This window comes from Diadema antillarum, unplaced genomic scaffold (genome assembly GCF_040938485.1).
Source record: "Diadema antillarum isolate AM-2024a unplaced genomic scaffold, OU_Dant_1.0 seq00001214_RagTag, whole genome shotgun sequence".
NCBI lineage: Eukaryota > Metazoa > Echinodermata > Echinoidea > Diadematoida > Diadematidae > Diadema > Diadema antillarum.
In genome coordinates, this window is record NW_027272006.1 from 381,021 (window position 1) to 396,144 (window position 15,124).

Consider the following 15,124-nt stretch of genomic DNA (forward strand, 5'->3'; position numbering starts at 1 on the left):
ATGAACTTCGTTCCCGTTCACCTTCTTTTGAATATCAGAATTTTTTTTTTAATTTTTGCCAGATGTAATATCTTTTGAGTGGAAGTAGTAGGGTTCCCATCATTACGTCATATACATATTCAGGCACTTTCTTGGCATTTGATAATTTTGGAATCATATGAATCCAAATCATCATTATTTGGTTCTTACATATCCATGTGCATCCAGAATGTTCCTAACCCCAAATTCTCCTTCACTCTGTCCTCCAGTGTTGATAAACACAGCCACGTTTAGAGATCTTCATCATCAGATAGCATGGTTACGTCCTCCACCCCACTTGGGCGGTCTCCGTGTCCTATATCATGTCTGATCCTCCCGAGGAGGTTGGTATCTAGCGGGATTCCCTCTTCGAAGCACAAAGCCATGATGCTCTCCACTTCTTTTACTACTGGCTGCACTGGAGGTGTTCTGAATGCCAAACCTTTATTTACCTGTTCCATGAAGTCATTGTAGAATGTGAAGATGGCTTCGAAGCGACCACTTCCCTTTAGGTCTTCAGCGTGCTGCACAGCTCGTGTCATGAGCGTTGTAGCAGCCTTGTCCGGTTCAAGAACCTCGCCTATTGCTCTTGCTAGTGATTGGCGCTGCTCCGTTATGTAATCTGTCATCCTCTTCTTGGTTTGATGCAGTTCACTGAGATGAGATCCGTAGACCCTATTAACTGCTGTTTCCACTTCATCAAGCCGCCTGCTGCCTACACCTCCCAAATATGTTACGTAACCCTGAAAGTTTGCATGTTCCTCCCTCCATGGACGAACCTCATTACTCCTAAAGCTCATAATCTTTTCTCTGGCGATTGCTGCTGCTTGTAGACTTTTTGGACCGTCGCCATGTTTGAGGTGATCGGTGAGGCCGCAGTGACTGCAGATGATCTGCTGACAAGGTTCACACACGAATTCCATCTCGATCTTGGGATGCTTTGGACACGGATTTTGCGCAATGTTGCGCTTGGCAGTTTCCAGTGCTTCCATGATGCCCTTCGCAATGAAGTTGGTCGCAAGATTATTAACCCTCATCCTGCTCACGTTCATTCCCTTTCGGCACAGTGGACATTCCATGGTCGCACAACGCTGTCCAATATGGTGATTGATCAGCCTTGATAGACATTCTTTGCAGAAAGTATGTCCACATGCCGATAAATGTTTAGGATCTTTAAGTTTGCCATGACATATCGGACACTGGAGAAGCTGCTCTAACGCCTTGTCAATACCACTCGCCATGTTGCTTGTGGAGTTGTGTGCAAGAGTGTGTTCGCAAGTAATCAATGTTACACCGCGTGGTATTGCTAAAAAGCAGAACGATCAAAATTGAGTGAGAGAGAGAGAGAGAGAGAGAGAGAGAGAGATATGGGCGTGGTACAGAGAGAAAACAGCATGTAGATAGTGGACAGACTTTTGTGATGCACTGCACTCAGTACGTTTAATATTCAGGTTTCCGTCTCCAAAGGCGACACTATATAGAGGTGTACCTGTTGGTGGCCGATATGTCTGTCCACACTCCCAAGATGTCGAATGAGGAAATATGATACATAATATGTAGGCCTATAATTATACACATTGACTTAAGGAGCTTGACAGTCCCTGTATACGCTCACACCTGGACGAAAGTCTTATCAAATCAAGAGTCACTGAATTTGACTATTAAAGGGGAAATCCAGTCCAAAGTTTGTCTGATAAAAAGGAGCACAATCTTACGAGTTCAACCGTAAAAATTTTACTTATATTGCTTGAAAATTAGGAAGCTATGACATTTTGAAGTTTTGCTGATTTCTACAAAACGGTTCTTGTACAGTGGATATGGCTATGCAAATGAGTAAGCTAACCATGTCATTCCCTCACAAGTTTCCATTGGTCGTGTAAAAAATGAAAATTGACCAAATTCAATGTTTCTGTCATGGAAGTTTGAAACATGATGTTATTCCTGGTTGAATAACTGATGTGATACGAGGATTTGAGCCTCGGGCATAATTTGGTTTGAATGAAAAATTAGAAATTTCAAAATTATACGTATATGTACAAACTATACGGTAAGTTGTAAGGGGATGACATGCTCACTTTACCATTTGCTTATTCATTTGACTGTTCGAGAACTGTTTCTTGAAAGAATAGCGAATCTTCAAAATGTCATATCTTCCTCTTTTTTTTAGCCAATTTCGATCAAAATTATACCGTTGAACTCGTAATATTTTACTCTTTCTAATCAGACTAGCTTGTATTTGGACTGGATTTCCCCTTTAAGAGGTTAAACTCTCGTCATGACTTCAGGTATGTGACAAGTTTATATTTATGAAAGAAAGCACAAGAACAGTCAAGGGACTTGTACTTCTTTGACTCCCAGCCATCGTACCAGAGCATTTAAACGCTTTATCATGCATCGTGTGTGAGAGTATTGCAATATACCAAACAAACCTCACGGTCAAGTAAAATAATAAAAAGATAATATGAATGTGTAAAGTCTGTGTGACAGAAATCAATAACAGCCCGAGGAGCGCAATGAAATGTATTCATTCGAGGACACAAGAGGTGGTTCAACAATGACGTAGTGAGAAGCAGCAGTCATTTTACTGTCATGATTTTCTCATGGGCCTCGATGGTCTCCAGCTTTTAGTCTGGTCTGTTCCAGATTGTTCCGTCTGTGCATGGCAGTCTATTAGAATGTTTAGCGCTTGATGTGCGAGTGAGTGTGTGTGCGTATGAGTGCACATGTGTATGTGCTTGCTTTTTGCATTTAAGTCTAAAGTTCAGGTAGATGAGATTAAAGATGAAGAAAACATGTAGAAGCGTGTTTCTGTATAGTACAGGTCCGGAGATTATTTTTTTCCTGAGAAAATGGAAATTTGTGATTTTTTGTGTGTGTGGTTAAAACCGAATAAAAGGCTGCAACACCTATACATTACCATGAAGTTGCCATTTATTCATTTTTTTTTACTCTTTAAAATCTTCTAATTCATAAGTCTTTGGTCTGTCCTCTTTATCCCCCCTAAACGTTGACTGATCTACAAACAACATAATATCAGGATGAAATTTTGATTTGAAGGATTCAATGATGTGTACTTACTGTTTTATTTTGTTACTGTTTTATCTTACTGTGTCATGCAAGGAATATAAAACAACTTTACTTTTGTGCCAAAATTATTTTGAAGCTCTGTAAAAGGTCTGTTGAGTGTTGGTCTCATGCGAGTGCATATATGTAAGGTTGGATGTATCAAAAAATAGAGAGGGAAGTGATTATGAGTTAATATTTCAATTTTTGATATATTTGTAGTAATATGAAGGAAGTGCACGCCTTGAATTTAGATACTTTAAGGAGACAATATAACTGGTCTCTACGGGATAGATAACTAGTGTTTCTTAAGGGCCTACCTCACTGGAGGAGACTTAGCCGCGACTGCCGTAACTGATCAGTCGCCGCAATTCGTGCGACTCGAAAGACCAACAAATTTCATTTCATTTCATTTCATTTATTTCCACATCCTGATAAAAAGCATTTACAAAAAATACAGGAATGATACATACACAGTAGGACATTGCAACAATACAAGAAAAATAAGTCCAACTTACAAGGATTTTACAACAGACAAACACAACATAAAAGTAGCTATTTCAGTTTGTGGGGGGATCAACATAGACCGTTGGTCTTTCTATGGCTGACTCCAAGTGTTACAGCAAAGAATAGTTACATTGATGCAATACACACAAGAAAAACTATACTACAAAAGTGCACAATACATATAAGAAGGCAAGAGTAATCAAAGTGTGGTGCTTATACACTGCATAAGACTTCAAATTTATAACATATCTTTATGAACAAAGAATGATTTGTATCTTCTTTTAAATATTGAAAGTCTATTAGACAGCTTTATCACATTCGGCAAATTGTTCCATAGAACAGGTCCCGTATATTTGAAAGTGTATCTTGAAATGCAATACAGTATCTAAAATTTGGGATATACAATCTATTCATCTGTCCAGTATTATATTTGTTCTTATTTTGGATGAAGGAAGTATCAAGAAAACCTGGCAAAATGTTGTTTATATATATGTACATGAAAACAGCGATAAAAAATTTGTTCATATCAAAAATCGTCAATAAGTTATGTTCTTTGAATAGAGGACCTGTGTGGCTAAAAAATGGTCTATTGCTAATCATACGGATTGCACGCTTTTGTAAGATAAAAATACGCTGTAAAAGATACTTTGCACACTTTTCCCATATTATGTTGCAATAAGATAATTGAGGCATAATCAAAGTGTGATATAACTTAACAAGAATTTCAGAAGGTACGATTGCACGTATACTATTGATTGCACCTATTGCTCTAGAGACTTTACAGCATACTTCATTGACTTGCGCTCTCACCAAAAAGGCGATTCGAGGGTGACGTCCGATTCGTCTCCAACAAAGTGGCAAGTTATTCGCTAGGAAGTCGTGGAGACGTCGCCGCGACGTTTCGGAGACGTCTTCTCAGTCGCGGAGACGTCTCCACATCGTCTCAGGTAGAGCGCAAATGGGTCTCCGCAAGGTCGCGGAGACGTCTCGGAGACCTCGCGGACAAAACTACTCTCCACGACTTATTAGCCGCAGCTGAATAGACGTCGCATAGATGTCTCCGAGACCAGATGGAGACTGGAAAAGTTTCCGAAAATGGAATTTCTAATTACATCCCGGAGACAAGACCAGTTAGTCTCCAGGTGACGTAGTGGAGACTCCTCCGAGACCACCCAGCAACCAGCAAGACTTTAGTCCGCACCAGGTCGCCAACTTGTCTTTAACCTATATCATGATCGAGATACCGTTTATACTGGGTAAGCCGTTTTTGTTTCAGTTTTTTTTTCTTTTGAGGGGAAGGGGGGGGGGGGGGTAGGGGATTTTCTTTCGAGGAACAAAGAATTTATTTTCACCGAGCTGCAGTTGACGTGTAATAATAATAACGACAATGATAATAGTAATAATAACAATTGTGAATTTATATTGCGCAGTTTCTATGAAGCATATATACTCAACTCAAGATATAAATAAATCAGATTTATATGGAAGTAACACAATCTAATTCTTAACTGAAAGTCATACAATATCAACGAAAATACAAAATGCGTGTACTACATTACGCTACATAATGACGCTAAATAATGACAAAATAACGTCTATGCGAGATGAGCAGTTCTTTCTTCAAGGACATCTTTTATTTTGCAGATTTTCCATTATTTCAAGACAAAGTAAAATATTTATCGCCTTCAATGGGTATTTGTGCAAATATCTGTGGCGACTGGTATGCCTCCGCTACTATGCATGGTTCTCCCAATAGGTCTATAGCACGTCTTGACGATGTGACGACAGTTTCACATAACAGGCAAAATATTGAAATTACATGTTTTGTCACTAATGCGTTGAGTGTTTATTTTCCTTGAACTATGTTTAATTGGATGAATGGCTATATCGTTTAAGAGAGCAGGTATTTAAAGATTTGAGGATTTTTACTCGACCATTGATCCTCTTGTGATTCCATGCATTTAGTAATGCAGGGTATGGAGAACAAATGTAATTTCATCATTAAATAGTAACATTTGAGCATTTTAACCTGGCCTTTGACCCTTGACCTTTGACCCCATGACCCTAAAATTCCCAAGAGAATCACTGTCAGGTAGTACATGCATAAATATGTTCTAAGTTTCATGAAGATAACTTGAGGCAATTCCAATATTACTTTATGGAGAAAGAAGTGAAATTTAGCATTTTCACGTGACCTTTGACCTTTTGACCAAAAACTTTCCCAGAGAATGCATGTACACTAAGTTTCAAGAAAATGTCTTTAAGCATTGCATAGATATGAGGGAAATCATGAAATTTTGAGGAGTTGAAATTGACCTTTTACCATTGACCTTTGGCCCCATGACCTCAAAATTCCCAAGAGAATAACTGTCAGGTAGTACAGCGTATGTACTAAATTCCATGAAGATACCTTGAACCATTTCCGAGATATGGAGAAAAGAGTGAAATTTTAGCATTTTCACTTGACCTTTCACTTTCGACCTAACGGCCCAAAACTTTCTCTGCCAAATCTTTATCAGGCAATACAGTACATGACATGTATACACTAAATTTAAAGAAAATACCTTCAGGCATTGCAAAGATATGGGGGAAATAGTGACATTTTGAGCATTTGACCTTGAACTCTGACCTTTGACCTTGCGCATGTGCTCCCAAAAGTTGATAGGCACAACTTCGCCCACTCATACATGTACATGCGAAGTTTCATTACCATACCTTAAACGGTTTTGAATAACGCTGTCCACGAAATCTATTACGGACAGAAGGACGGAAGGACGGACGGACGCACAACCTGAAAACATAATGCTTTTGTCGACACTTGGTGGTGGAGGCACAAGAACACTTTTTTAACTTTTCAATAACCGGTGAATTATTTCAGATTTAAATGTCACTATAATCATAGTAGTAAAGTATGAATTATGATATAAGATGTCGAATTATTGAGCCCTGTGGGTGTTGCGAGATGGATGGCTATGACGCTATCAATAACGTCTTGAGATTTATTAAAAGTTACAATTTTTCATTCGAACCTGATCTAAGTCAGAGAAATATTAATAAATATCACCGATTAAACACCAGCAAAATCCCCATTACTTTGTCTATGAGATAAGGCAGTGAAATCACATTGTTGTTATTGCTGTGTCTATATAACTAATTTCCTGGATATTTGCTACCAAGATTAAAGTGAACATAAGTTATCGAAATTATTGCAAATGTTCCTTACTTTCAATGTATACTGCTTTAGATATTGTTTTACTGTTGATAAGATATGTTGTTTTAGACAGGTTAACATTTCAGTTCAGTTCAGTTCAGTTGAAAGTATTTCGTCATTAAATAAATCAAGACACACTTTTTCATCTTTTATTCATTTTCTATTCAACCTCAAATCTGGCTTGAAATTATAACAATATGAGTATTAATATAAACAAAGCTCTTAGAGAAGAATCAAGCATTATATGACGGGAATTCGTACCATTATGTAGCTATATGTTAAGTCCAAAGCGAGTAAGTTTTTAACTGTTCAATCTTGTGTACGTCACCGGAGCATCATAACTGCTTTTTGCGCAAAATTAACAAAGAAGAAGAAGAAGAAGAAAAAAAAAAAGGATGGACATCAGAATCTTAACTGCAGCAAGTCCATGTGACCAAATCGTCATCTGCAATGGGGGAAAGGACAAAGAAAGAACAAAAATCAACATTAATAGTAATGATAAATAGGGCCTACCAAGAAGGGGGTACGTTAACCTTTATCCCCGCAGCCCACCCCCCCCCCCCAACACACACACACACACACACACACACACACACACAAACACAAACACAAAACGTTCCGCGGCCCCTGTACCTTTAACACCTAAAGATAATGGGTAACGTTGTGAATGAGGTGTCACGATCGAGGAGATGCACGTACGTTGTCAAGGCTCAGTCTAATAGACTAAGGATACGCAGGAATGCGGATTACTCACCTGTCAAAGTAGCGAGCCGGTGGTATGTGAGTGGAAGAGAACCCGTTGCGCTCCTCCAAACGTCAGGTGAGATGGCCTCCCAGTCGGACCTCGCCAGCCCACCAACTCGGCCCCTCAAGATAGTCCGCGTGTCGATGGCGACAGCGTACAGGGTATCGCTGCTGTTATCATAGGCTATGATGTCAGCTATCTGCCAGGGAAGTGCTACAAGCAAGGGGTCAAAGGTCATCTACTTTTACAGCCACAACGGTTTGATGTAACATTATAAACCCTGGTAAGGTGCATCCAAACATACGAATTTTGAAGAGTTATGAAAAAAGTTCACATAGGTCTAAGAACGAAGAGGATTGATTTGTAGTCGATTGTCATTACACCTATCTTTTGGGAACAATTCAACAGAGGGTGAAGAAATTTCTCGAAAGGTTTCAAATGAGTAAACACACAAATTACGTCCCCATGCACGTCTCAAAAGACAGAAGAATAGCCAGTGGTTGCTTCTTTAATTCCCAAAGAATGGCAGCTTTCAAGCGGCTTTTGTCCTATTGAGCTCGTGCTCCTAAGTATTGCCTGACTTGGCAGGAATCAATAAAGCACGAAGTAGGGAAAAACGTTCGCAAAGAATGGCAACTTTCAATAAGCTTCTGTCCTTATGTGTGTGTTTGTGCTTCAAAGCCTTGCCTAACTTCACAGGCACCACATAAGCACTAATACTAGTAGGGGATGCGTCTTCAGTTTACCCCGCAACAATGATTTTCCTTGGGGCCAGAAAGTGCACGGCGTCAAAGACAAATTGCTTGTAAACACTTTAATAATTACTGAACGAGGTACAACTTCAACAAAGACCATCTGTGTGATGAAAGATCATCTATGTGAGTTTGAATGTATGCGTGTGTGTGTGTTTGACCAACTGACAGAGCGTGAATTTGTGAGTGCTTATGTGTTACCAAGAGGGTTACACCTCCATGGTGTAACATTTACATTTTGTAAGGGATGTTATCTATATCGGCAAAGGCCGAAAACCAAATTCCAAATTATTCAGTTATAATTTTATTCAATTTATTATTACCATACTTTCGCACGAGTCGATTTTTGCACTTTCATATAAACACCTGTTCATTCTAGTGCCTAGTGGGACCACATACCAAAAAAGTGATACATGTATCGAATGATTTAGTATGAAACATTCTTTAAACCATGTATGAAATCCTTTTGTTCATGGCTAGTTTTTAAAATAATTTGCGATTTTCTTAGTGTAAACCTTTTTAAATACTTATCCTGTTGTCCAATCAAGAGTGACGGCCTGCAAGGATCGATTTAGGACATCTTCTGTTTTTGCGATATATCAGTGGTATGACTAGATCTTCTCAAAATTTTCAGTTTGTACTAAATACGACACCATTTCATACCCAGTCCGACACTCGAAGTTTACGAAAAAAAAATCTCGAATGTGAATTGAGTAGAGTTGCCATACGGTTTAAAGTAAACAAATTGTTTATTTTGATTTAAAAATTATTGCGTCTTACTGATAATTGACCATGTGATTTGAATAGAATAAGAATGTTACTTCAACTATTGATTTCGTGTAGTAAATAATAAACCTAACTGTGTTAATTTCATGATGTATGCAGACATTGACAGTGGAGTATAGATGAAGATTATGTAAATAATAGAGTTCCAAAAAGTAGCGGTATTTCATCTCACTTTCAAATGGGACTAAGATGGATATCACTATTTCGTAAACATGCGTCAAAAACTTCTTGCTTTTAGATGCGAATAAAAGAAATTTCCATCGGTCTTATTTGTGGGAGTTTAAAGTTGACTTAAACATAGAGTAGATTTTCATCTTGGAGAATATGAACATAAACACACTGCGTGCTTACGTTTCCATTCATTCATTGATGACATAGAAGATACGCATCCATGACTCGAGCTGCATATGGGCGAAGAACAGATAAATAAACGAAAAGAATAAACATTGGATGTCTGACAAAGTAGGTACCTGTATAATGCGTGCAATGACCTAAATACACGCACACACATACGCACACACATACACACACAATTATCATCGATCATACACAAACCATTGTATTGATGCATCTGAAAAGCATTTACACATAGATTTTCACAAAGTCAGTTCTAAAAAAAAAAAGATTAATGTAAACTAAATTCGTCATTGATGTCGATTTTACAAAATGGAAATAGACACAAACGTGCGTAATGCATGGAAGATTGCCCCATGACAGCTGATGTCATGTAATCGATAACCCTCTTCAAATGGGTCACCTTGATTAGTGAACGTTCACTTTTATTCTTAGTGGGTCAATTGTCTTTTTTTCTAGACTAGAAAATGATTTCAAACTATTTTCAGTTGTAGCAAAACAACTGTCTGCTTGCTCGATAATTTCATATACGTAATCGATGGAAGCAGAACAAGTGGTATGAAACACAAGGGAAGGGAAACCAAGAGAGAAGGGGGTCGGGAGCGGAGATATGAGAGAGAGGGAGAGGAACATGGAGAATAAAATTGTATACTCAGTACGGTCAGTGTCAGGAGGCGAAAATTACTGTGGTTGATACTTATGCTTGTACCGTATTTAGGCGATAATGAAAAGACGATGCCTTCCATCCAGTGATTGAGGGGGGTGGTCAGCCTTTTGACCCAAACCCAAATATGAATGTGGATTTGGTGAAAGCAGTAATACTAGAAGAACACATATCAATAATTTGAGGAAAATCGCAAAAAAGCTCGAATCGAATCAAATAAATCTAAATCGAAAATTGAATCAAAGTTATGAATTTTTCAAGTTTCGGTGCCGACATCGGTGGATAAGAAGACTACTACAGTTCATGCCGCCATTATCGTGATTTATATGGACAAGATTGTAGAGAAATTATGGGAATTCTACAAAGATTAATATTCTAATAAAAATGACACATTCCTTTCGCTTGTTACATATGTAATGGGTACTATTCGATCCCTCTGCTTTCTGAAAGAGGTAAATCACGTGCTCTTTTATTATTGCACACACATCACCGATACTCCCACTCACACAACACACTATTGTCGGGTAAAGCCAGCATGCACCCTAGATTTGACTCACTATTTTCCTCCTGTGTAATATATATCTTTATGTGGAAATATCTTAAGTGGAAATATGTTGATTTTTTTTTACATTTTCTATATATTTTCTATATATTAGGGTCAATAATGACATCAGGAACTATGAAGTAGTCTTGTTATCCGGAGATGACGGCACCAAGATTTTAACACTTCATAACTTTAGATCGATAGTTTGATTTTCCTCAAACTTTCAATGATGTGGGTCTACAAAATATTGCTGCATTCACTCATATCAATTCACTTTTATATTTCAGTTTTGGTTTCCTTTAACTCGTCGGGCGTTCTGTCATAACTATGCGGCCGACGGGCTGCCCGTCGTTGTAAAGTCTTGCAGTAAGCACGTTATATTATGAGTGGCAGAACATTCACAGTCACAGTCCTTGAGTCATAACGCACATTACCGATACTCCCACACATTAATACTCCCACATAACACTATTATAGAGTGAAGCCAGCATGCGCTCTTGATTTGACTCACCATTTTCTATGTAAGATATAGATTCATGTATCATGTGTGTAGACAGGTACATGGGTTCACAAGCACATAAAATGGATTCGTTTTTCCATGTAGATATTTGGTCATACTCTTCTATTACTGTAATTATTATGTTTCTCCTTTTTATCTTCAGAAAACCCGCTGACCAGAGTGGCTATATAGCGAAATGTAAAGACAGGGGCTGGGTGCGAGGGAGGGGGGGGGGGGACCACACACACACACACACACACACACGCACGCACACACACACACACACACACACACACACTCATTCAGTTGCCCCTGCTCAATGTTTGCTTTTATGAAACCTTTACAGAAATCCCCAGTGATGACATTAGAATGCCAGCACATAATGTTGCTTCTTCCCTTACTGCACCCAAACGAAGTCCTGTCGAGAGAATCTTTAAAACTGTCTATTATTATCAAAAGCTCTCGCGGGATTCGCGCCACGTGGTGAGTAGAGCCACTGCGAGACAGTGGGAATTCCCCACTTCCTGTACGTGACGTGCCGCGCATGACAAGGGTATGTACGAAGGGCGAGAATGCAGGTGCTGAACCCACTATCTCTATAATGTACTGCAGTTTACACAGAGATCAGTGGCTGAACCCAAATATGATTTTTGGCAGTATACATGCAACACTGCTATATCAAATATCACTGTGTGCTGGGCTTGCTGTATGTAGGCCCTATATTTAGCACCAAGCATTGTAACACTATCGGAGTAGGCACTGTAAGATACGGCGTATACAATGTCACAAAGCGTATTTCAAGACGTTCTGTCCAGATATTTATAACATGAAGGCACATATCGTATTTTAGGCATAGATACATCTTTATGAAAGCCTGGCGTAAATTGCGACAGGGTGAACAGAATTGCAGCATGGTAAACATTTGGCGGGATATATGTTAACAATGTCAGCTTGAGACCAAGGTTGTTCGCAAAAATTTACTTAGGAAAAGGTACACACTCCCTTATGCCGAACAGTTTAGGTGTTTTTATATCTATACACAGGATAATCAAACACGTCAAGTTTCTATGTTAATATACGATTACAATAACCTGTCCCTTAAACAGACATACTCTTAAACCCTTTCGTGGGCAGCTTGTCTCCTTGCATGAATAAAATGATTCTTAAAACTATATTCTCTGAAGTGCCTTTTAAAGATCTACAATGACATGCAACAGATAAGGTATATCATCAAAATCATGTGCATTACTTCGTGACAAAGGCGACAGCAACCATTCGCGATATATACTCGAAACCTTTTTGATCAATTGACAAAAAGTATTATTGCTTAAAGTTGCAGCAATTGCATATCATAATGTAACATACGTACTCAATTTATAAAATGATCTTATCAATGCAGTCGAAGCGTGTTATGTAGCATCGCAACTTTAAAATTGTTTTGACAAATATCCTTTGACTTGTTTCGATAATGTCACAAAATTCGTTCGTTCCGGACACAATATTCATGCAGGTGGGTCTATAGCCTGTTATGGAACAGACGAAGAAACACAAAAGAAAAGAAACAGAACGCATAAAATTTCCATGCGTCACTAGCAAGACATGGGCCAGCTCTCATATGATTTATCTCAACGTAACTAATAGTTTGGTGTGAATTGCACTGAGAAGGTGGATGAACTACTCACTGTGACAGTATTTCATATCAAAACACGCGATGTGTTTAGGGAGATTTTGAAAATGACAAGGACTTGTTATTAGAACTTGTTGTTAGTTGTCCCATCTGTATTATAAAGTCTCCCGAAACAAATTACCCCGTGTGAGGACAACTTGAAACTGTTCTCCAAAAAGCTGAAAAAAAACAACGAAAATGTATTTACGACTTGAGATAACTTTACTACACGTCTGGCAACAGATCCACAATAAGAGATGATAGAGGAGCTTGGTCGGCGTATACAGAGTTGAATTGTCAATTATTGATGTATCAATTCCCCAATCAATATCAATCCTCATCCATCAAAACATTATCCACTCTCATATGTCATACACATGTCACGTTACAGATCTTCATCATCACTCTCTGGGGCAGTATATGGGATGTTTGAGTCCTCCGCTCCATTTGGACTGTCTTCGTTTGCCATTACATGACGTCTGATCCTCCCAAGGACGTTGTTATCCAGGGGGCTTCCTTCTTCGAAGTACAAGGCCATGATGCTCTCCACTTCTTTTTCTGCTGGCTTCACGGACGGCGTTCTGATTGCCAAACCGTTGTTTACCTTCTCCATAAAGTCCTTGTAGAATGTAAAGATGGCTTCGGAGCTACCACTTTCCGTCAGGTCTTTGGCACGTTGCACAGCTCGAGTGACGCCCGCTGTAACAGCCTTGTCTGGTTCACAAACCTCCCCTACTGCTGCTGCGAATGATCGGCGCTGCTCCGTTATGTAGTCGGTCATCCTCTTCTTGGTTTGAAGTAGTTCGTTGAGACGAGATTTGTAGACTTTATTGACTGCGGTTTCCATTTCATCAAGCAGTCCGTTGCCTTTACCTTTCAAAAACTCAATGTAGCTCTGAAATTTGGCGTGTTCCTCCATCCACGGACTTGCTGCATCAATCATACGACTCATATCTTTCTTTCGGGTTTCTACTGCTTCTTGTAGACTCTTTGGACCGTCGCCATGCTTGAGGTGATCCGTGAGGCCGCAGTCACTGCAGATGATCAGATGACAAGGTTCACACGCGAACTTCATCTCGTTCTGGGGATGCTTTGGGCAAGCATTTTTTGGAAGGTTACGCTTGACAGTTTCGACTGCTTCCATGATGCCATTCGCCATGAAGTTAGTCACTAGATTATCAGTCTTCATGTTTCTCACGTTGACTTTCTTTCGGCACAAGGGGCATTCCATGGTCGCAGAGCCCTGTCCAATGTGGTGATTTATCAGGCTTGACAGACATTCTTTGCAGAAAGTGTGCCCACATGCAGATAAAAGCTTGGCATCTTTAAGTTTGCCATGACATATTGGACACCTGAGGAGCTGTTCGAACGCCTTGTCAACACCGCACGCCATGTTGCTTGTACCGAAGAACGACCGGACGTTGAGAAATTTTCTGCGAGCAAACCGTGTTTGGCAATAATGATTGCGAAATATCCTGCAGCACAAACATCGACAGGGAGTAAGAGTGGGTACATGTGCGCGTGTTGAGTGTCTCTCTCGATGTGTGTGAGAGAGAGAGGGAGAAAGGGCGAGAGAAAACAGTCTGCAATGGGCAGAATGTTGTGACATCATGACTCTTTATCATTCACCCTTTATTTGGGGGACTTCCCCACTTACCTGGACGTGACGTATCGCGTATGACAAGGCAAAGCTAGGGTGCAAAGGGCGAGACAAGAGGTGATGAACCAAATATGATTTTTAGCCGTAGGCCCTATGAAGGCAAGCAATAGGATATGCTCAATCAATATCGTATTGTCTGTCGAATCGAAAGCACACGCTCACTATAGCACTAAGCAATGTTACACTACCGCACTGGCACTGTATACTTACGGCGGCGTAGTGTAGCACATTTTACAGATGATGTCACTTTTAACTCAGAAATCGTAGGCATAAACACATGTATGCAAAGTCTGTTGCGCGCTAATGTGCAACATAATAGTGAGCGGAAAGGCAGACATGATAAACAGAAGGCTAGATTGTAGTTAGAAATAATAATATCAGCTAATCTTGGTCTTTGAAACTGGACCTACTACGTCGACATAATGCATTGCGTCTGCTATGTTTGCGACACAACATTCAGGCATAGCCTGCAGTTGCTGAATGAAGAAAAAAATATATAGCATGCACAAAATGCTAGAAGTTACTGGTGACATACAGTATTCGTATCATTGGTCTCAACTACGTAATGTCATGGTATCATGTTGGTAAAATCTCACAGATTTTGGTTTGAATTGAGAAGAACGAGGAGTATAGAACACGCGTACGGATGCCAGTT

General features: G+C 39.5%; 1 protein-coding gene across 1 annotated transcript; it reads right to left on the reverse strand.

Moving 5' to 3' along the window:
- Positions 1–13,194: 13,194 nt before the first annotated feature.
- On the reverse strand, positions 13,195–14,202 carry LOC139744824 (tripartite motif containing 13-like). Its single transcript, XM_071655239.1, has one exon. It carries the CDS (start codon positions 14,200–14,202, stop codon positions 13,195–13,197), a length of 1,008 nt encoding a protein of 335 aa, XP_071511340.1.
- Positions 14,203–15,124: the final 922 nt, after the last annotated feature.